This window comes from Lissotriton vulgaris, chromosome 7 (genome assembly GCF_964263255.1).
Source record: "Lissotriton vulgaris chromosome 7, aLisVul1.2, whole genome shotgun sequence".
Lineage (NCBI taxonomy): Eukaryota > Metazoa > Chordata > Amphibia > Caudata > Salamandridae > Lissotriton > Lissotriton vulgaris.
This window is the reverse complement of record NC_141695.1, coordinates 1,718,547,228-1,718,571,533: the sequence shown is the minus strand read 5'-3', so window position 1 is coordinate 1,718,571,533 and position 24,306 is coordinate 1,718,547,228. Positions and strand designations below refer to the sequence as shown.

Here is a 24,306-nt window from a genome sequence, read left to right as displayed (position 1 = left end):
CATTGGTGAGGGAAAGGATCAGTTGAGTGTCGTCCGCGTAAGAGATGATGTTGAGGTTGTGTTGGCGTGCGATGGCCGCGAGGGGGCTCATGTATACGTTGAAGAGGGTGGGACTGAGCGAGGATCCTTGTGGTACGCCGCAGATGACTTCAGAGGCCTCGGACTTGAATGGAGGAAGGCGGACTCTCTGGGTTCTTCCAGTGAGGAACGAGGTGATCCATTCAAGTGCTTTTCCTTGTATTCCGATGTTATTGAGGCGTTGTAAAAGGGTGCTGTGGCAGACTGTGTCGAAAGCTGCAGAGAGGTCAAGGAGAATGAGGGCGACTGTGTCTCCATTGTCCAGTAGGGTTCGAATGTCGTCTGTTGCTGCGATGAGGGCGGTCTCAGTGCTGTGTTTTGCTCGGAAGCCAGATTGAGAGGAGTCGAGGGATTTGTTGGCTTCGAGGAAGGCGGCGAGCTGGTTGTTGACGGCTTTCTCGATGACTTTGGCCGGGAATGGGAGAAGCGAGATGGGGCGGTAATTTTTGAGTTCGGTGGGGTCTGCTGTTGGTTTTTTCAGAAGGGCGGTGAGTTCAGCGTGTTTCCAGTCTTCTGGGAAGGTAGCGGAGTTGAAGGAGCAGTTGATGACGTCTCGGAGGTGCGGAGCTATGACGGAGTCTGCTTTGTTGAAGATGTGGTGAGGACATGGGTCTGTGGGGGATCCAGAGTGGATGGAATTCATCAGGCGGATGGTGTCCTCAGTGGAGATTGGGTTCCAGTAGTTGAGGGTGTTCACGGGGGGGAGATGATCAGCAGATGGCGGGGTGGGTTGGTTTCCGGGTTGGTTGTCAAAGCTGTTGTGGATGTCTGCAATCTTGTTGTGGAAAAATGAGGCTAGGGAGTCGCAGAGGATTTGAGAGGGGGTGATGTCGTTGGAGTTGGCCGAGGGATTGGAGAATTCCTTGACTATGTTGAAAAGTTCCTTGCTGTTATGGGCGTTGTTGTCAAGTCGATCCTTGAATGCTGTTTTCTTGGCTTTTCGGATCAATTGGTGGTGAGTGCGGGTGGCGCATTTGAAGGCGTCCTTGGTGCTGGTGGTTGGATCTTTTTTCCAGGCCTTTTCAAGGGAGCGGCAGAGTTTCTTGGACTTCTTGAGATCATCGTAACATCATCATCAAATCATCAAAGTAGCCTCCTTGCCAGCAGCCACCAACCGGAGGCCCCCTATCCCCTGTTGGATAATATTGGGCCTCAGCACTCTGCATCAAGTGCCGCTGAGGGTGTAACAAGTGCATCCTTGACCCGGGAGGGGGGGGTGGGGGCTTAGTCCACCCCCAGAACACCAACTTCCACAACATAGTACTTTCCTTTAACCCCTTCCGTGCTCATGACGAGCTCAGCTAGTCATGAGGCACAGTGGAGCTGTGCTCATGACAAGCTGAGCTCGTCATCCAGCCACCCATTTCCATTATGGCCTAGCACAGGGGAAGAATGGCTCTAGCAGCCAAGGTGTTAAACCAATAACACTATTTTCCTCCTTAGGATAACATTGACTGTTTTTCTATGAAAAGTTTTTAGGTGTGCAGTTTGAAAACCTTAAGAAATTCTTTAAAATTGCACTTACTAAAACGATGTTACTTACCAGTTTACAGGAAATATCCCAGTGTAGTATCAAGGTGTACTACAGTGTGTAAGAAAAGTATTCTGAAAGTAATGTACTGGTCATTTTACTAAAAAAATACTATTCAAAGTATATGTATTGTATTTACAAAGCATTGCATTGATCAGTAACAATACTGTAAGTCAAAACAAAGTGCATATACAATTACAATCCAACAGTATATTTACTGCAGAGTATTAATCACTTAACTGTGCCAGGCTTGCTTGGTTCTAGAAAATAAAATAACTAAGAGTATTTTAATACAAAAATAATTGGTCTGAAGTTCAGTCTTTCAGTGTGAGAATTCATTTGCTAACTGAGTGTGTACAACAAATGCTTAACACTGTCCTCTGATATAGCCTTACTGCTCGACCACACCACCACAAATGGAGAGTGAGATGCTATCTACTTTACCTCTGCCTACCTTTTGGGTCCCACTGGACTCTGTGTACACTATACCTCACTTTGGTATAGTATATACAGAGCCAGCTTCCTACAGGAGTTTCGTAAAAAGGGGCAAAAGATTGTGGCAGATGCTCAGGACATCCCTAATAACTCTATCAGATGTGCCTTGGATGCATCAGACACAGCCACACAAGGAATAAATACTGGTTCGTCCTCAGGCATCACGCTTGGCTATGGTGTTCCAGCTTTAAGCTGGAAGTTCAACAAGTGGTCCTTAATATGCTCAACATCTCTTTGGTTTCCGGGTGGACGCCATCCTAGATAAAAAGAAGAAAGGTACAGAAACAGCCAAGGCCATGGGTGCCTTCCAAACTAATACATCTAGAGGTTCCTTTTGTCGCTATGGGGACAGGGGCAGATAAATATCCTCAAACGCAGACGCCTCCACTTCCCAACAGAAGCAGGGCCAATCCACCTTCTCCAAAGCTTTTTTCAGGGATCTCTTTAAAGGTGGTAACAATAGAGGCAGAGGGTCTTCCACCCATGGAGCATCCTCCACTACCAAATAGTGACTTCCCCACCCTTCACCCACCAACCACACAACACCTGTCTGGTTTTTCCATCCAGTCTGGGAATTCATCACCATAGGCAAATGGGTACAAGCCATTATCCTATGTGGTTATTGTCTGAAGCTAATTACCACTCCACCCAACATCCCACCTCACTAAAAGATTATCGCAAGATCATCCAGCACTTCACAAACAAGAAGTCCAAGCCCTACTCCTCAAAAGGGGCTATGGAACCAGTCCCTATTCACCAGAAGGGCACCGGAGTATACTCCCCATATTTCTTAATTTCAAGATAGAACAGGTCCTTAAGATCAATCTTAATCAGGCAGCTAAATTATTATATCCTCTCAGAACATTTCACATGGTGCTGCTGCAAGATGTCATTCCCCGTCTACAACAGGGCAACTTTATGACCACACTGGACATAAAGGATGCTTACGCTTACTTTCACATACCCATATGCCTTGATCATCGCAAATACCTCAGGTTTGGCATAGCAGGAAAACATTACCAATTAAAAGTTCTTACGTTTTGAAGGCACTAATGCTCCTCGTGGCTACACCAAGTGCTTGGCAGTAGTGACGGCACACTCAAGAGGACAAAACATTCATGAAATTCCCATACCTAGCTGACCAGCTCATCAAAGCCAGCACTCATCACCAATGTCAACCACACATTCAGTTGACAGTGAATCTACTCCACAGCTTGGGGTACACCATCAATATCCCCATATCTCACCTTCAACCTCTTTAGATACAACCATACTTGGAGGCAACACGCAGTTGGGGTTAGCGTACCCCAATCCATCTCGTTTACAGAATTTTCAAACCATTCTATCTCACTTCAGTCGAACAAAACTCCCACAGTTCGACTGTTGTGCGTCTACTGGGAATGATGGCGTTTTGAATTGCTATAGTCCCATACGCAAGACTACATATGCACCCACTGCAACATGGACTTTCTCGCCCGTGGTCTCAAGCACAGGGCCATCTACAGGATCTAGTGCTCATAGACCGCCACACTCACTGTTTTCTGTAATGGTGTAATACAAACAACCTATTGAAGGGGCGGCCTTTCTTAGACCCAGTGCCTCAAATCATTCTAACCACTGAGTCATCAGATATGGGCGGTGGTGCACATCTCCAATACCTAACCCTACAAGTTCGGTCGGATGTCAGACAGCAGTCATTTCACATCAACTACTTGGAACTTCAGGCAGTCTTCCTAGCACTGAAAGCTTTCCTTCCTCATCTCTCATGCAAGATTGTGCTAATCCGCACAGACAATATGACAGCCATGTATTAACTACAAAAACTGGCGTGGGGGGGCCATGTCAACTGTCACCTCGCTCAGACCATATGCAATTGGGCTCTTCACCATCGCATTCATCTCTTGGCAGAATATCTGCCGGGAATGGAGAATATTCTTGTGAAGCTGCTTAACAGGACCCACCAGCAAGCCCATAAATGGGAAATCAATCCACCAGTTATCCTTCCATACTTTCAAAAGTTGGGGTTTTCTCAAATAGACTCATTTGCCACAGCCAAAAACGCAAGATGCCAAAAGTTTGCCTCCAAGTTGCCACTCCCCCCTTATCCCAGGGCAACACACCATGGATAAATTGGTCGGGGATATTTGCCTACGCTGTTCCACCCCTCCCTCTCATTCCATTTCTGTTTCGGAAACTCAAGCAACTATCATTAGAAATGATTTGTGTAGCTCCTACCAGGACACTTCAAACCTGGTTCACAATCTTACTAGATCTCTCACTATCAGACATCCACAACCCAAAATGTTCAGCCTAGCGATCTGGCATCTGAGGTCTTAGAATTTGGTTACCTAAACTTGCCAACAGAATGTATTAACATTTTTAAACAAGCACAGACCCACAACTAGAGATATCATCCTAAACAAATAAATCCCCTGAAGGCCGCAGTACAGGTATTATTTATTTGCTTCATTTACAAGAATACAATTTAGCATATACTTTCATTAGATTGCATATTGCTGCCATAGCTGCCTATGCCACACAATAGATCAAATCTATTTCTCTTCAGGATTCTAGTCATTAAAGCATTCGTGGAAGGACTTGGAAGAGCTATTCCTCCTCATGTTCCTCCAGCACCCTCTTGGAACTTACATATTGTACTTACAAGGCTCATGGGTCCTCCTTTTGAGCCTTTGCATTCATGCCCTCTTCATTAGCTATCATGGATTGTGAAGTTCTTAGTTATTTCCTTCTGTACGTTTGTTGGCAAGTTTGTTGTTAACCTTAAAAGAACCTTTCTTTCAAATACATAAAAACAAACTTGTTCTTCGTACTAATCTTCAATTCCTACCAAAGTAGTTTCCCAATTTCACCTCCATCTATTGCGGTTTCTGGTTTTTTCCTAACCCTGATTCAGTTGCAGAAAGAGCTCTTCACACTTTGGATGCTAAGAGTGTTCCCGTTCTACATAGGTAGAACTAAAGCTTTCAGAAAAGCAAAGCAACTCTTTGTGGCTTTTTCTCCACCTGAAGGCAACCCTATATCCAAATCAGGCCTAGCTAGTTGGATAGTTAAATGCATTTAAACGAGTTATATTAAAGCCAAGAGGCCTTTACTTGTAACTCCTAGAGCACATTACACTTAAAGAGCAACAATGGCCTTTTTAGGAAATATTCCAATAGCGGACTGTTGGACCTGCCCTTGGAGTCCTGCTGGCGCTGCCGCGGCCCATACCCGAGAACCCTCCAGCTCGAGGATTGAGAGCTGTGCGTCACTTGGCACTGAAGGCCTTTCGTCCGTCCTTTCAGACCAACTCTCTGCTTGTACAGACTGACAATACGACCACAATGTATTACCTCAACAAGCAGAGTGGTTCGAGATCACGCACTCTGTCGCAGGAGGAGCAGGCGATCTGGCACTGGCTTCTGGCCAGAGGACTGACGATAACGGCTACCCATCTGCCAGGTGTGCAGAAAGTTCAGGCGGACGCACTGAGCAGACTGATTCAGGAAAACCACGAATGGGTCATAAACAACGAAGTGCTAGGAGAAGGTGGGGGACTCCAGACGTAGATCTGTTCGCCACCGCCGAAAACAGAAAATGCCGAGACTTTGCCTCCAGGTACTACCAACATGGAATGTTGGGGAATGCCCTATGGGTCGACTGGTTGAACAGCTTTCTTAGCTTTTCCACCCATTCCCCTGATTCCGGCGGTGCTCATCAAGCTGTCCCGGTCCAAGGCGCGGATGATATTGATCGCCCTGGAATGGCCAAAACAGTGGTGGTTCACGGACCTGCTTCACCGGTCTCTCCTTCCTCACATACGGTTGCCGTGCAGGCCGGACCTTCTCACGAAGTTAGGGGGACAGATGGTGCACCCGAACCTCTCGTCTTTGAGTTTGGCGGCATGTTAATGTTAAGGGAAATTTATTGAGCGCACTGTCACCATGAGTTTCCTGGCGCTGATAGGACACTGAGGATGAGCAAGAGGAGTTTAGTGGGGATGTGGAAAGAGCAGAGTTTTTAAAGATTTCCTAAAAGATAGGAGGGAGCAAGAGGTCTTGAGTGAGAGTGGAAGAGAATTCCATAGCTTAGGAGCCAGGTGAGAGAAGCTGCGGCCACCAAATTTAGTGAGTTTAAACCGGGGGATAACTAGAAGCTGAAGGTGGGTGGACCTCAAGGTGCGGGAGGACAGTAAGGGGTGATCAGGGACTTCAGGAAAGCAGGGGAGGGACCAGTTAAGGCTTTGAAGACCAGGCAACAGACCTTAAAGGCTATTCTTTCACCGACTGGTAGCCAGTGTAGTTGATGTAATAAAGGTTTGGCCGACTGCCATCTAGGGATTTTAAATGCCAGTCTGGCGGCCTGATTCTGAATGATCTGTAACCTAGCCAGCTGGGATTTGGGGAGGCCATGGTATAGGGCGTTTGAGAAGTCCAAATGGGACATCACCAAAGCTATTAAAACTTGTAGCAGGGCTTCGGAAGTCAGAAGGTGGGCAACTTTCCGTATCCTGTATAGCTGGAACATACAGGAGGATGTTACAGCACTCACCTGGGCCTTGAGGGTGAGCTCAGAGGCAATAATGACCCCGAGACTCTTTACACTGCCAGCGGGAGAGGGAGGTGGACCAAGCTCAGTTGGCCAGTACTGAGGGCCCCAATGGGGGGCACTTCTCCCAGGGAGGAGAAGCTCAGTTTTGCCAGGATTGAGTTTTAATTGATTTTGGTTCATCCAGTGTTGGATGTGTGTCATGACCGCCTGGAAGTTGGTGACAGCGTCAAGGGAGGTGAGGGGGAAAATAATTTGTAAATCGTCCGCGTAATTGAACACTGTGACGTCCCACCTACCTAGAGAGTGAAGGAGAGGTTGAAGGTATAAATTAAAAAGGAGGGGGGCCAGAGAAGATCCCTGGGGGACCCCGCAGGATGAGGGAACACTGGTGGCGCTAAAGGGACCCAAGCTCACTGCTTGAGATCTACCCTCTAGAAAAGATTTGACCCAGGACAGGGCAGGCCCACAGACTCCGGCGGCCTCGACACGGTGGAGTAAGATGTTATGATCCACCGTGTTGAATGCCGCCGATAAGTCTAGTAGGGCTAATGCGTGGGGGAGTCCTCTGTCAGCATTGCTTCTGAGGTTGTCCAGCACGGCGAGAATCACAGCTTCAGTAGAATGGGCTGGTCTAAAGCCGGCCTGGTTTATTTCCAGGGAGTTGGACTCCTCGATAAATTGCGAGAGGCAAGAAGTAACATGTGCCTCCAGGATGTTAGACAGGAAAGGCAAGAGGGAGATGGGCCGGTAGTTGGTGAGGACCGCTGGGTCCGCGCCAGGTTTTTTTAGCAGAGGCACCAGTACAGCCTCCTTAAACGACCCGGGGACTATGCCAGAATTGAGGGAGGTGTTGAGTATGGGTAGGATACAGTGCGGAAGAGTGTGACAAATGTCGCGAAGCACTGAAGGAGGGCAACAGTCCTTGGGGGAACCGGATTTCACTCGGGTAGCCAACTTGGCAAGGGAGTCGGGAGTCGAGTGTGGGGAAACGGGACAGAGTGAAGATATTAACAGGGGGGGGTACAGCTGCGACTGAGGGAGGGGGATAGGGGATGGATTTTTTAATTGCCGAGATCTTATCGATAAAGATGGAGTTTAAGGCATTGCATGACTCTGCGGAAGGGGGCAAGTTCGGGAGTATCCTGGCGTCCGATGTTAATTCGCAGAGGACCTTAAATATCTCTTTAGATTGGTTAGGGGCTGTTAATATTCTCTCGGAGACGAAAGCAGACTTAGTTGTAGTAATGGCTTTTTTGTAATCTTTGCGTGCGGACACGTACACCTCCCTATCAGTGCTGAGATAGTTACTCCTCCATCTACGCTCCAGTTGACGCAGCTCAAGATGATGGGCTTGCCATTCTATTCACTAGATTATGACTATACACAGAGATCGCCTACTACAGAAGGAGTAGTTTCTGTTCTGTAACTCCAGTTCTGTAGTAGGGGTATCTCTGTTATAGTCATAAGCGCCCGCCCTCCTCCCCGGTGGAGAACGATATTCATGTAAGGAATGCTGCAGGCCTGGCATGTTACGCCTTCAAAAAGAACTGAAAGTAAAAGGGACCTGCTGTGCATTCTGGGATACTGAGAGAGTTCTGGAAAGTTTTCTTAAAGGCACAGTATCCTGTTTGAGCCACATAATGGCAGCCTATGGGGCTTGTCTGTCCATACCTTCCTCTCTATCATTCAAGAGGCTTTGCTGATAGAGGCAAGTTTCTCTGTGGAGGAAACTGGGCAAGCTGTGCTGTTTGAGGGTTTTTTTGGGTGGAATTTCTAGTTGAAGTACTGGACAGTGTAGCCTGTGGATATAGGCTGCATTATCTGTCTTTAAATTCTCTCTTAAGTGTCTTTGCAGTTATGAAATTTTTTTGACAACTTAAGAGATTATTTTTGAATGCTTCGGGGTCCACGCACATGGGCGGGACTAATCACTAGATTATGATTATAACCGAGATACACCTACTACAGAACTGGAGTTACAGGACAGTAACTACTCCTTCCAGTTGTCTAGGAAAAAAGCCAACCTGCAGCCCTCTATGGGAGGGGTAAATAAGGGAGTCTCACCTGAGTTAGGCACGGTGTGGCCTCTGCCGCCTCCTCTTCCACTGCAACCTCTGGAGCCCGAGCGGGACTGGAAGAACTCCTGCCGTCATGTGTCCTGCTGCTTCCTGCTGTTGCTCTTTGAGGGCCTTGTGTGTAGAAGCGGCCGGTTGAGCGCCCCCTGCCTTAACCGGCCCCGACGAAAACCTTGGGATTAAAGACCCTTTTGATAGACTGCCTTGTCGAGTGAAGAAAAGGTGGTCACAAACCTTGTCAATTCCTTTACAAACGCCTCCGAAGAGACCGCCGTTTGCCACCGCACCCGTCTCGGATGAGTCTAGGAGGAAAACACAGGGGAGAGGCAACCCTAACGCTTACAGCGTTAGTAGCCGAGCTACCTGGCAAGGGTGCACCTTCAGAGTGACAAAGCACAGATTTTTGGGCACACTAGGTGTACGCTGGGCTACAAGCCCGCAGGGGTGAATCACCCAAGTAGACTGTGTAGGGTAGAAGCAACTGGGCCTGCCTCGGGATTCCCACAAACGCTAAACACGCGCTAGAGCATCTTCGAGGCTGCAAGCGGTACTCACAGTTCCGTCTTACCTACCCGCAACAAGGGCGTAATGGGGGAATTCAAAGAATGTCTACGGACCTGCCTCCGGCAGGCGTAAAGGCTTCCAGTGCTATCGGGGCCGTGCGGCGCGAGTCAACGGTTGGCGCTCTGATCTCCCGGCTAGTGCGCTGAGATCAGAGACGCGGACACGCGCCCTGTGTCAGATACCGCACCAAAACTGAGGGGCCTCGAGTGGAGCGAGGAAGCTCCCGCGGCCCCTAACCTGAAGGGAAGGAAGGAAAAAACCCTGCAGCACTCTGGCTAATACCCAGATGTCAAAAAATAAGCAGTACACATTAACCCCCAAAGTCTGGAAGCAATAAACACACCGGAGCGCACTGCGCTAGCAAATCATGTGAAAATGTATGCAATAATGACAAACGTCCGCAAAACCCAACCAAGCATGTAATTGACTACCGACTGCCACCCGCCCTGAAGCGAGGGAAGAAAGTGGTACTTATCTCAGGCTGAGCAGGAAAGAAAGAGGAGTGTTGGTGACTGTGTGCTCTCGGGGAACAAGGACACCGCTGATTGGAGGACGGAGTCTATCATTGGGACTACAAAAACGATGGATGTTGTAGTTTTTGTTATTAATGTTGAAGTGCTGAGTTATGGAAATAAAAGAAAGTACAGCATAATCCCCGCCTCCAGTCCAGACATAGAATTGGGGTACTGTCAATAAAAAACGTTTTGCAAAATTTCGTTTTAAGCTCACATATCATGGTGTATGTTCGATTTTATTTATTGATTACAATTTTCCTGTGTGTCATAAAATCGAAAAAAAACATCCATCAGTCTCTGGAGGCCTACTGGGGTCTGTGCTGATAGAACTGTGTTGTCCACATATAATCTTACAGGTATTGATGACCATCAACCCTGGGGGCATCCACCTGTATTGTTTGTAAATGGCTGTCTTCCCCATTAATGAAAAAAGAGAATAAAACTGACACCAGCACACAGCCTTGCCTTATACCCCGCCCTACCTTAATTTAAGATGAGCATTCCTCCATCCCGCCACCCGCCTGAATAGCCTGAAAAACCTCTTCAAGGATAATATTCAACGAGAGAGACCTCCCCTCGCGCAACTCCCAATTAGACCTTTCCATCATCTCCCCATTATTACTAAAAAAAATCCTGAAAAATATCACCTGTGTATCTGAGGGAACAAAGGAACAGAACTCTGGGATATCATCATTCTTCAGGAACTGAGAATTTACTGTGTCCCAGAAAAGTTTGTTGTTCCTAGTTTTAGCAGAAATGGCCAAGTTTTCCCATTCTTCGGCCTAGAGTGTCTTTTTCCAGGTAGATATAGCTAGTTTATACTCTCTCTGTAGGGATTTGATAATTGGTAAATCTCGCAGCGATTTAGACAGGGCATGCTTTTAATACCTGTAGTTCTTTAGTGCAAGTGCCATCAAACCATCCCTTTTTGTTATTACCTAATGTTCCTGGGTATTTTTAGGGCGATTTCACCCTGGAGACAATAGGTTATTTCCCTGTGGTTAGACACTACTATTTTCCACATGGTCAGGCGTGGATCAAAGCCCGTCCACTCGAGTTTAACACTGTTTTATCCTAAAGGGGTCAATATAATTTACTAATTCAAATACATCACTCCTTTGGCCCCAGAAGAAAATTGATAATTTAAGCAATTTATGATCGCTGAATATGGAGGGAGCGACCCTGTGGTTGCCACACATTCAAATAGAAGCAGACACTAATACATGGTTTATAATAGAATACAAATTTCTCCCTGTAAAGGCATGTTGATGCTGCTAATAGGACTACCTCTTCATTTTAAATAAACGTACTTGTCATGCATGTCCCCGCATGGCCGATTAGTAGCCTCCTGGATTCGGAGGTTGACACAGCTGTGGGAAGGATCTGCCAAAATACCATACCTCTCCAAGTATAAGCGTAGCTAGTTGTCTGCCTTTTCAAGAAAGGGCATGCGACAGCCCCCCTCCTGTCAGTTTTAGTTTCCCTGCTGCCTCTGTGCCTGTCTTTGCAGGCTTGAGAAAAGGTTTGGCGTACTTGTTTAGAACAAGCACAGACTGGTATGTAGAACTGCTCTTACTGTGAACACAGACCGCCAGTTCGAGCTGCGGTTACAGTGGGCACAGCCTCCCCTTAGAGCTGCCCTTGCAGTCAGCTGGCAAAGTTTCCCATTTAGCCTCGGCTTACTGTGGGTATATTCCCTGTTAACAACTGCTTTTACTGTGGGCACACCCCCTAGTTGACAACATCCCTTACTGTGGGCACAGTACTCAGGTGAGTATCCCCTTTCAACAGCCCAGTTGCCTGGCCTCTGGCACGGGTCATAGCAGGCACAATCCTTCCAGCAGAGTCGTTCCTCAGCTTGGGGTCCCTCGGAGTGGGCCCCATGGGCTGTGCAACAGCTGCCGTCACTGCGGGCTGGAGATGCTCTACTTACCCCGCAGGGGATTGACAGGCAGACCCTCATCTTTGGTCTACTGGATCACTTTGACTCTCTGAGGGCTCTCTGCGCTGTACTCTTGAGGCTGTAAAGGTGTTATGCTCTAGCCGGGGAGTCTGAGTGCAGCTCCGAGGTGTCTTGTTCTGCTCAAGCCCAGTGTCTGAGTGCAGTTCACAACTCTAGACACAACCCCACCTCCACCACCACCACCAAAGAACAGCAGTGTGTCGCGGTGCGCCACGTACATGCTTTCGGCAAAGTGTTTTTCTTTTTGCATATCCACTAAATTTTCAAAAATATTTCATGGATGTTCGTAGGTAATATAAAATCTTCTCCAGGATGGAGGGGGACCAATTTATTTTGGGGAACCTATCCGATCCCAAACGTGTTGGCGAAATCATGTGCTAGGGGCGCCCCACCTGCGGAACAGAAAAAAGATCCGATGTGTGCCCAGTCTGAGGACTGGCAAGTTCATTGGGTTCATAGTTGCATCCCATATGCCGTGCCTTGGGTCTCCCAGCAGAGCCTCTATGTGGTGTAAATACTAGTATTGTTCCCTGCAGCAGAGCTCTGCTCTATGTACCAAATGCATACCATTGTACTCTTATGCAGCAATCATCGTATTTAATTATTTCAATGTGTTCGCTGTGCATAATATCAGTGCATTTCATGAGCACATGAACCCTTCATTTGAATGAGTTAGGTGTGCATTATGCCATTGTTTTTAAAGTGCACAATATTTGAAGGTGTGCAGTACAGGCATTGTTTTTTTCCAAGCATGCCGCGTTAATGTATACAATGTTTTAATATCCGAGACCAACAGCCATCTCACCTTAACAGTGGTGACGTCGTGTCCTCAAATGACGAGGTGCCCGCACTCTAAGTTACACGTTTGTGATTGCAAATCAGGCTTGGCTCTTTGGTTGTTAGCTTGACATTGATGGCGTTCTTTGGTAATCATCCAAAACAATGACTTGTTAAGATGCTATGCATGATGTGCATGTGTCAAAGGCTGTCATGACTCATGACATTCTGACGCTGTCACATTGTGTTCCGTTCAGTCAGGAGATTCCGTGCAAATAGATTAAAGGCAGGGGGCACTCTGAGCACATAACAAGCCCCGTCTAAGAGATGTGACTAACAAAGGGTCGCACCTAGGCTGAGAGAAATGTAACCTCTTCCTTCTAAAGGTTACTACAAATCATTGGTGCAGTTGGTGCAGTGGCACCAGGCCTGGGGACGGAATGGCTCTCACTGCACCTCAGTTATGGTTGTCTTGTAATACCCAACTGGACGTCCTGGGTAGGCATTTTGGTTGCCTGCTTTGGCGCCCACATCCGCGTGGTAGTCGCTGCCCCTCCATGTAAAGTGATGACTCTTGACAAAGTGTGTTAGGAGCCAGCAGAAGAGACTGTCCCTGTGCTCCATTCCCACCTTAGAAGGCCCCTGCGTACTGTATGTCAATGTATTTAGCATTCAGAGCGATGGTCTGGAATGCTTCAATTACTTACTGGTAACCCCAAAACTCGAATTCTACTCCCTCTTCGAAATCTTGCTCTATGGGGGTAAAGACTAGGAGGAAGAAGTGTAAAGGATGTAATGCTTAGATTACTTCCTGGTAATCACAATACACTGATTTACATTCACTTATGTATTGTATGTGTTTCCTGTGCATTCTTTCTATTGCATTGCAAATACTTGTTCGTTTTACGGCACAGCATGGTTGCCGGGAGCTAGACACAGGACGAGCACTGCACGGGTTAACCGGTCCGCTGCTTCTCACAGGAATGGTGACGGGGGGGGGGGTGGAGCAGCACCTCTTCCACTCTGCTAAAATCCGCTCCTTTCATCCTTCTCGTCAGTATGGCTTCCAAAGCTCACTGGAACGTGCTTAGCATCCTATTGGTACCTGCTCTCCTCCTGGCTCTCACAGGTATGATTTTTGTATTTTAAGGAACACACCCTGTGGTCTTGGCTTTTTACTGCTGCATGTTAGATGGCGCTTAAAATCCGCGCCCACTTAGGGTAGAGGTGAATCCCACTTTTCTAGATAACTGTTCTGGCGTAGCAAAAGCGTGCTTTGCCCAGGATCACTCAAACTAGTGATCCTGGGATTAAAACTCTGATCTTTCTTCTCTATACTAGACAGAAAATGCTTGAATGCATATACCTGTTAACTAGTCAGAAAATGCTTTAAAGATTACAACACAGTTTGAAATATCATCATCTAAAAATTAAACGAGCACTGACACCAACCACGTTGACTGGTTTGAAAGTGGATGTGTTGTAAATGTGTCAAAATAGATATAGATACCAAACGCCCCATATTGTTGCCAACTTCAACTAATGCTAGCTTAACCAGCAACCCGTTGCTTCCTGGGACTTGTAGTTTCGCTTTAACCTTGCTACGTAAAATCTCAATGTTTTCAAATGTTCAATGTAATAAGTTGTGTACTTGTTCATGCACACCAGCAATGTATGTGACACCTTCCGCCAGTCCTTGCAGTTGGTTGCATGATGCATTGTTTTTAGCGCCTTCTAAAAGAAGAACCGCATTTACCAGAGTGCAACTTATTATCAGCTGTAGTATACAGATCTTTACTCCTAAAACATTCACTAATGTCTGACTGCTTGTTTATATTATATTATTGTGCTAAGCCTTTTCCTCTTTGATGAAGTGGGCTCTTATTCATTTTTGTGGCGTGTTTCTGCTATTTTAAGGTTTTGAGCAGCTCATCCACACTATGGATAGGAGCAATAAGGATTTTCTTTTTCATATCAAAAAACAAAAGCAGCCAAGCTCCTGGACATGTGGCAGATCTCCTGGCGAAAGCAGGAGGCCATGCTCACAGCTCTCTTCTCTTTCCAGCACCTCTTTCCAGCACCAAAGCACCATTCAGCACCATCTCTGCATCACTCAGCACCACCTTAGGATTCCTCGGCACCACCTCTATCTAGAGTTCATTCACCACTTCCTGCGCAAACTACCTATCCCTCTCTATCTTCCATTTGATCTATTCTGTGTATCTCTCACCCCTATCTATTCATCCGTCCACATAATTCCACTCCGCAAATACACTACTCACCACATAATTCCACAACTGACCATTTTAATTCAACCCACATAATTCAACTCCAAACCCCATACATCCACTCCAAACCAAAACACATAGGTAAAAAACATTGTAATTTACAATGCCAAAAGCTCTAACTCTAAACAATGCGAGACCTATTGCATTGCAAATACTTGTTTACTTAGCCACAACATTTGTGCATGGAGGCCCACTGATGCAACCTTTTTAACGTCAGAGATTTTATTAGATATAAGTATCTGTAATCCCCCTTTTTAGGTCGAGGTAATATCCGGTGCGCCGAAGGCAGAACCGGAAGTACTGAAATTTAATGTTTCTTAGTGTGGACTATTCGTCCCGCCTCTGTTTTTGCCTCTCTCCCATTGGCTGGCTTCCTAAACGGAGGCCAGCCATTGGAGGAGAGAGCTGTCCCTCCGAATAGGCTCCGTCCTTTTCGGATTTGGAGGTGTGTTCGGTGTTCTTCTTTCCACTTTTAGGCCACGCCCATTCTGAGAACACCGAACACACCCTCAATCCGAAAAATTTCGGAAGCTTGAGGCTGCCATTTCTGCCCGACCGCCAGACGCAACAGACCCGCTTTGCCAATAGTTGTCCTTTGCCAAGATGTCTACTACATGAAGAGTGTGAGGACTTTGACGAGAAGAGCTGGAGTCTGTGTAACGAAGATTACTGGTAAATTAAGAGGTGTTCATTTCGAATGAACGATCCAAAATACTCTGTACAATGTACGCACGCGAATATCTCTCGTACAAAAATCTTTAAAGTGGCGCAACAAAAAAAATATATGGGAGGGGTGGTCTGTTTAGGGACATTCTCCTTGCATCTATCTTAAGGGGCAATCAAATTACAAACATTAGCATACTATTCAAAAAGCAGCATCGGCAGTGAAGTGGGCTCACAGCCCAGCCACCCTGCAAACATCGGAACACTTGTAATATGGAGCATCCAAACAGAGCGTACTTATTTAGGAAAAACATGAAAGCCTGAGTGGAACATAAAAAAAATATGCAAGTAGTTGGTACTATTATCTTTTTTTTACACATTTAGGATACCGCGCTGTGAATGATACTTTAGCAGTTCCTGGCACTTTAATTTTTCCAAGTCTCGATCCAAAATTTCCCTCAACTATTAATTCGGCCAAAAAAAAACCCACTATCCGCATGAAGCATGACAGCGGATTGCAAACAGATAGGAGTGCTTCTGCGGTCGTGCTGGGAGCAGGCACAATGCTGTAACATGTTTACTCTGTGGGCAGTGGCGCTGCCCGGGGCCAGCCTGTCATCTGCGCCCCTCACCACAACCTCTCCGGAGAAGGCGGGGATGGGGGGTCCTCTACTAGGCGCTCAGGAGACCAAACTCGCACCCCCTCCCCCATCCGCCAGCTCACCTCGGTGACCGCTCTCCGATGGAGTTTTGTGGGGTGCGAGGCTGCCCTTTCCGGGCTCCCCTGGGGGCACACGGGTCTCCTTCGCAGGGCACAGAAGGGGCTCTAGAGATAAGGTGTCTGAGACGGAGGGCCTCGTCTCCGCGGCTCAGAGGCTGGTATTGTATTTCGAAAGATCCACCATTTTCACCTAGTCATCCCCCGCCGCCCGCACCGGAACCAGCTTGTTGACACCCCCGGAGCAGGGAGCCAAGGCGACAGGGACTCACCCTCCGCTCGGCTCATCTTAGTACACACACTTAGCCGCACTCACAATATCTCAACATTTTAATAGCTCAGCATAAAGATTTCACAGGTACGAGTTGATTTTGCCAGCCAACTTGTGAGGGTCATCGCAAGAGTAAAAAAAAATTTTGCTAAAAATAGGATCTTTTACATCAAAGCACTCAGTAACTACGATCAAGCTGTCAGTGCACTCGAAATTCAGTTGTGCTTAACGTACAAAATCTGTAGATCAAAACAGTATCGACCACTTCCACACGCCAATGGGGTGAGGCCATGCTAGCAAGGGTTCATAACGTAGCACCAATACATTAATTTACAAACAAGTGGAGCAATTGTGGAAGCAACCACATAACTTTAGATCCGGGTCCTAAGTCTACAGTGCACACCTACGTCTTCTTAATGTCCCTCTAGTAAACATTTGGCTTCAGATTCCTAACATCCTTTAAAAAAAGATTTCCATTAAATGCATCTTTCTGGACTCCAAGGAATTGCTGTTTTTTTTTTTTTTTGCTAATCCCAGGGACATTTCAAGAAATAAACGAATATGCTGGGCACCTCAAAAAGCCACGGGGAAAACGGAAATATGAACATTAAGACAACTGATGTGACAATACAAAAGAAATATAGCGGAGTAAACAGATTTGTTTGGGTAACCCTCACAGTGAACGGCTCGTAGATGTGAAGTTCCATGGCCTCACTGGCTTAAGTCAATCTAATGGCCAGCAACTATTAAGTCTTAGAATCATTAAATTATCATGACGCCACAAACTAAATAAAAAAAATCTATATTTTATACAAATAGTGGAGACAGCCCACTTTGTGCAGTACTGGAAGTAGTTCTACAGCATTACTCTTGTGAATATGCTGGAAACATCAAACATGGTAATAAAATGTAAATATTCATACTGTATTCACATACTATTACTAAAGTAGAAAGGGTCTCCTTGTGTTGGACGTTTTGGGGCTCATTCACAAAGGCATGTCGGAGAGCGTGCGAGTGGAGAAGTGAGGCTCAATGGTTAGAGCGGCAGACCCTGATGCAGAGGTCTAGCCCGGGACTAGGGTTCAATTCCCCGCCTCGGCGGGTCTTGGGCTCAAAAATTCCACGGACCTGATAATTCTCGCCTCAGTGCCTATTCTAATCAGAGTCCCACTCTGCAACTCTGGGCAATAGCTTGCTTAATCTCCACAACGGCCCCCACAACGCTAAGGATGTCTGGCCTTCACCCTGGGCGTGCCCAGGAGTGGACGCCTCACAGGGAAAGCCAGGACGGGTTCCACAGCGGTATTCGTACAAGCGCCTTGAGACCCTTGCGGGTGAGTAGTGTGCTATACAAGTATCAATTTACATTTACGGAGCTCAACATCCTGATTCTAGGCAAATCACTCATACAGGGGCAGGAAGTGTCTGATGGTGTTTTAAAGTGGGTCTGCGGGCGAGAGACAGTGCTCGGTGGTGGAATGTTAGATCAGGTCTCAAACAACAGAGTATCCAGGCACGCCCAAAAATCATTTCATTAATTTATTTTACATCATAGTGTGTGGTGTCACAAATCCCGTTCCCTGGTTCACGAGGGCTCAACACGTAGCAAAATGCACAAGCTTGCTGCTGCCGAAATGTTGTTTCTTTTATTTTGTTATGTTTCTGTAGGCTTTCGTGAACATTCACTGAGTGGTCACTGTAAGTGCCTTCTACAAAAAAGCTAAAAGCAGGAAATGGTTACCATATTGCTACATGTTAGTGGGACCCATATTACCCTGTCCTCGTTGTCCTTTTAAAAAAAAAATCATCATGCTCACGTCGGAACGTGAAAATATGCACTGAAAACATCTTCCAAAACCAGACTGCCAAAGCCTTGACCTCACATAAATTTCTCCCGAGAAGTTCAACAAATCATGCGCTTGGTCTACAGATAGTCTAGAGTTGGAGTTACAACAGAGCTCCTGCGTTGCCCATGCGAAAGTACCTAAAGCAATCTAGAGTTTTTCCCTGCACTCTGTAAAATTACTCCAAGTTCCAGAATGCAAAGGAAAAACCTAGACTGAATGGGATCCTCACGCATGGACCAATGAAAGTTTAAAAGCTCTGGTTAGAATAGTAAATTTACTGCTGTGTGGAGGTGAGAGGGTGCGGTGATGGCCTAGGAAATGGCCGAGTTAACATGTAAACACCACCAGATCCACTTCTCTGGCACCCCTTTACCAAGGCCCCAGGTACTACCTAGTGAGAGGTTTACATTTCACATCCGCTTAAAGCAAAGTCTCTGAAATTTTTAACACCAGTTGGTAGATCACGTACTGCTGTGCAAAATGTAAGGATTTGCAAAGAATTGCTACAGACTCCAGTCTATGACCACATCTTCAAGACCAGGCCGGGGGTTTCCTAACACCAATAGCTTACAGCTTCACCACAAAAAACAAACAAGCGAGCAATGGATGTTAAAAACCTCAAACGTCCTTTTTAGGTCGAGGGACCGTAGGGCTCTGGATCCTCATCAAACTGAACTCAGATTTTAAAGCGCTACAGTATGCTTAACTCAGTAATCCCTACATGGCCACGCTCCTGGGTAGTTGATTTTGTTTATATATGTCCAAAGAAGGTCTAGAGGGGCTGGATCAATGCCACTGACTACATATATTAATCACTTTAAATTAATTGTGGTAATTTTTTAATTATAAGGATTTCCATATATACAGCTGAAAAATAGCACAAGGCGAGGATAATACAATTCAACTACTGCGAAAGCATGGCTTACATTACAAACAAAGTCTTGCAGTTGCCCATTGTAAATGAGACTGCCATTTATTTAACGATTAAGCTATTGGCAATGTAAATGACAATGCCACTGATTTATGATTTAAAGGAAAAAAAGAAATGTCATGAGCAATGCCAATAGCTCTACCTTTAATGATGCAGAGACCATTGCATTGTAAATGCTTGTTTAATTAATTACCTGGTATACTGGCTTGTAGGCAACGTGTGTTTTTTGTTTGTTGCTTGCAGGCATCAATGCAATGGCAGTACACATAGTTGGAAGGAAATTATCTTCTCTACAGTGCTTACTCTCATCATTCACATTAATTATGCCTATTTAAAAAGCAAAATTCCCGCTACTATACCTTACCTTTATCACTGTGTAATGTGCACTACATAACGTGAAAGTTAGCCTTTTAAACAGGAATACTTGATGACAAAAGGTAGCAGTTTCAGCTGTCACTCATGTAGTTGAAGTGAAAGCAAAATATTTGGCACCTTAGATCAGATGAAATTGATTTTATGGCACGTGTGCTCCTCCATTGTAGTTTAGAAATGCAAATCTAATGTATACTGTGTTTTTCTTCTGTTCCACAACTTCCACTTTCATTCTGGTGACCTCTTCTTACCTGTGTTCTCATTTCTTTTCTTCTCTAATGTTCTTGGGATTAGACACTAAGTGTGGAATATTTTCCAGGATTTTCTGCCCATATATCCCTTTCTCCCCATTCCTTCCCTTTTCATATTTTTTCTCCCCTTGTGGCCTGACTCCTGCAGGTGCCGTATGTGTTCTGTGACCTTCTTCTCCAAGTCTGAGATGCAGATCCACTCCAAGTCCCACACGGAGACAAAGCCTCACAAGTGCCCACATTGCTCAAAGACCTTTGCAAACAGCTCGTACCTGGCCCAGCATGTGCGTATCCACTCTGGCGCCAAGCCCTACACCTGCAACTACTGTCAGAAGTCTTTCCGCCAACTCTCACATCTCCAGCAGCACACACGGTAAGTATCCGCTGCATGCGCATTGCTTCTTCCATACTATGCGTGCCTGGCTTCCAGAAACAGCCTGAAGATAGGCTCTGCTTGATGACTGCTTCTCCTGGTGTGCATGTTTTAAGGGCAACCACACACTGCTAGCATGTAGGGTGCTTTGTGTGTGGTGGCCAACAGAGAGATGTGTATGGTACCTGTAAGGTTGTGTCGAGCTTGACATCTGTTCAAAATGCATGCCTCTTTTTCACACTCTGCCACAAGAAATAGGAGTGTTTTGCATTGTTTACAGTCATTTGGCTGTGTCTCTCTGCATGAAGGTCCATGGCTACTGCTTTTTCCAAGTTTGCAGCGGCATGCTTTTTGTAGAGCTATGGGTTGTCAGTAATTGCAATTCAAGATCCAGCTCTGCAATTGTAAGGTCTTCCATTCAGACAGTGTCCTCTACGTCTTGCCTGCGGCCTCATGTTGTCCTTACTTCTGGCTGAGAAATGAAATGGGAAGGGTAGACCAACCTCAACCAGTCACAGCCTGTGTGGAAAATGAATAGTCCGCTCTTACCTTTGTGAGTGGTCTGTGCACTACTGCATTAATTTAAGTGTGACCATTCCATCATTAATAATGGCAGACATTAAGTGCCAAAGTACGGAGGGTATTAGTTGGACCATTGAAACAAATTCCTGTCTGTTTCCTACCTCAAAGCATTGTGTTCCCTCTTATTTACTCAGATTATTTTAGGATACAATTATTTTAGGATATTTTAACCATAACCAGTCAACATCTTTCTCTTAAAGGCACGTTATCCAAACACCCAGGTTATCACATACATTATTTCAAGCTCACCTCTGCCTCATTCTCTCACCCGTCACTCCAGTTCTGGTTTTCAGCCTTCTTTTCCCTTCCACTTTCAGCCCCATTCTAACTCCTCATGGAGATTAACAAGAAGCAACAATTTCTTTTGGAAATTGTCTCAACTTATATTTATTCTTCTTTCCCTAATAAATGTATGGCTCATTTCCTTACCTTCTCCCTAATATTTCTTACATCTGCTTAGCAGAATAGTAGCTTGCATTGCCAGAGCTTAGGCTTTGACAAGGCCTGGCCATCTGAAGAAGTGGCTGTCTGTTAGGCTGTTCTTACTGATAGTTCCTGCATGTTTGTGGTCTTGTTCCTCTTTGAAAAGTGCACCTCAGCTTTCTGACACCTCTTGCTTCCATCAGCAGAATTACCGCTAGGAAGATTGCCAAATGCAGTCTGGTCCCCAAAAGCTTTCTCTTTTTTCATTTTGTCACTTGGTGCTTTTCAAGTGTAGTGTACCTTTTGGACATGGTTTCCCTTTGAAGTTTTTTTTCCATGTCTATGTCCATCCAGTCATTGTTCACTGCTCTAAATGAACCTCTTTTACAACTTATTGCTGGTGTACTGTGCTCATTTTCATGTGCATTTGTTTGTGTAGTCTGTAAATCGAGGACTTGTTTTAACCAATAATCTCATGTCCATTTCTATTTAATATTGAGACATCCTGCATGAGTAAAAGACTTCACATTCCATACCGAGAACTTTGTTTTTCTCAGCTAATCCCTTCCCCATCCAATGTCTGTGGGTCCATTGGCATAGGGTGCAATGAGAGCCACTGTGCAGATGTGAAGATGGTAGGAACAAGGCCATCTTTATAATAAAGCCTTTATTAATAAACTCTAAAATTTAAAAGCCTCAGTGTGTGATTTTGGTAAACCTTCAATATAGATAATCAATCATAACACTTGTATAGCGCATTACTCACCCGGAAGGGTCTCAAGGCGCTTGGGGGAAGATACAAAAATTTCATAAAATTGATGCCTGTCTGCACTTGCTAGAAAGTTAAGAAAAACTTCAAGCCCATGATGTTTTAATCTATTTCTAGCTTTTGTTTTTGAAGGGAAAAAGAAAATTAATTGAAGTTACTAGATAGTGTTATGCAGCAAATGTAGTACCTTGAACACATTTATTCTTCTTTATTCACTCATGTATTCTTTATTTTCTCAATTACCCTGAAAGCATTTTTTTGATTTGTTGTCCCTCTATTTTGAACATTTTACAAAATGACAATTGTGTGGTTTGGTATGTTTGTCGAACAGCCACATGTTTCAGGAGAGTCAAGTTTGTCAAAGATGTCTTACAAGAGGTAAACTTTAACAGAGGTAATTTAACTTTGGGCTAAGATGGAAAAAAACAATACGGGCACCCCAAGTCTCCTCTGCTCCTAAAACCTTCTTGACTGGAGTGTTTCAGCCAGAAAATAGTTAAGTGGTGAACTTTGCCCTAATCTTGGTCCATGCCTTTCAGAGGATAAGGACATTACGTTCTGCCTGAGAGGCTTCTGAACAAAATGCCCTACATTTAAATATTACTCTACGTAGTTTCATTTGACTTTGAGGAACAAAAACTTTGTGGATGGATCCAATGTAGAGAACTTAAAAAACTAGACTAGAGGCTTCAGATAACGGGCCCATCCTCTGAATCAAGAATTAGTATGTGTGGAGTGCTGGTGGAGGTTTTTAAAATGCTTGGAATTTTTTCACCATTCTGTCATTAGTCAATAACATGTTTTATGCATAGTCAGCCTTACAGTGCTATTAAAGGATTTCCTTTTTTAATTTGATCATGATGAAAAAGTACAGCTGAAGTAAAAGATCCGAGCTTATAATACCATAAATATAGGTTTAAATATGATTATCAGCTTAGACCATGTACCAAAAACCTAGAGACTTAAAAAGAATGAGGTCTATATACAGGCAATAGAAATGTTGGTACAGTTGACTTTAATGCAATAAAGATAAGCCCCTCTCCCGGTTTCCTTGTTAATTAATTCACCCCCAATAACATAAGATGTGGTGATAGAGGGACAGCCTCTTTTAAGACAAACTGTAAAAAAGTACACATTTCTTGACCTAGTCGCTCAATGCGGGGGCAGGTTGAGAAGATGTGTATTATATCCGCAACCAGTGCCTTGCATCTAAAACTGTGGGTTCCCTCCACACCCCCTCATTTCTCGATTTTCGCCGGCGTTCTATAAAGATCAAACCGGGTCTTGAAATGTTGCGATTTCAGATTTGCTGAGCACAGCACAAAGTTCCCCAATTCCACTGACGTAAGGAAGTGTGACTTCGAGACCCCCAATTTTCCTGCCATCTTTGCCCATGTTTGTCTAAATCATATGGCAGCCCTGCCAGTAGGCAGTTATAAAGTTGTGAGATTGATGCACTCGAACTATGGGTCAGCAAATCGATAAACGCCACCTGCCCAAACCCTGCGGGGCCCTCGTTTTTTTAAGAAGGAAGTCCCTTTGCTGTATAAAAAAAATTAAAAAATCACGGGGGCCAATACTAAATCTTTCCCGAATTATATCAAAGGGAGCAATGTAATCCCCTTCCAGCAAACCCGCAATCCGATAAAAACCACCTACTCCCCACCTTGCCAAACACTCCTCTTGTAAAGCCATCGGAAGCTGATCATTCCCGATCAGGAGAGTGTACCTGTTAAACCTGCCTACTCCTAATTTTTTTCCTTACACAAGCCCAATTACGAAAGGCAGTAATTAAAACCTTAAACCGGGTTTAATAGGGAGCCATTTGCCCGAGTACCCAACAAGATTTTGAATATTGAGGCGACATAACTAGTATAATTTCCCTCCCTAGCTTTGATTCAGAGGAGAGGCCCATAATATTGCAAAACAGCAACTAGGTAATATAGTTTAAAATGTGGGAGTCTCCAACCCCCTCTCTCCCTCGGTAGGGATAAAAATGTGTTGGCTCTACTAGTTTTGCCGTACGACGCGATGAATCTTGCTACCTTCCTCTCGATTTGGCGAAACCAGAGATTGTGTATTTCCAGGGGGGTTGTGCAAAAGACATACAGCAGCTTTGGCAGAATAATCATTTTAATAACATTACACCTCCTCATTGACAACTTCAGGTTGTCCCATCGCTGGAGGTCCTTTTTTATTTTCCCCATTATGAGTACCACATTTAAATCTACAATAGTCTCCACCTTAGCTGAAATAAAAAACCCTAAAT

General features: G+C 45.2%; 1 protein-coding gene across 6 annotated transcripts in view; it reads left to right on the top strand.

The window, feature by feature from the left end:
• ZNF384 (zinc finger protein 384) overlaps positions 1-24,306 on the top strand; it is a 197,037-nt gene that overhangs the window by 66,388 nt on the left and 106,343 nt on the right. For all 6 annotated transcript variants that reach the window (XM_086932905.1, XM_086932906.1, XM_086932907.1 and 3 more), the window contains one exon: positions 20,039-20,263. In XM_086932905.1, coding sequence (XP_086789031.1) covers positions 20,039-20,263 — 225 coding nt within the window. The remainder of the gene's footprint in view (positions 1-20,038; positions 20,264-24,306) is intronic.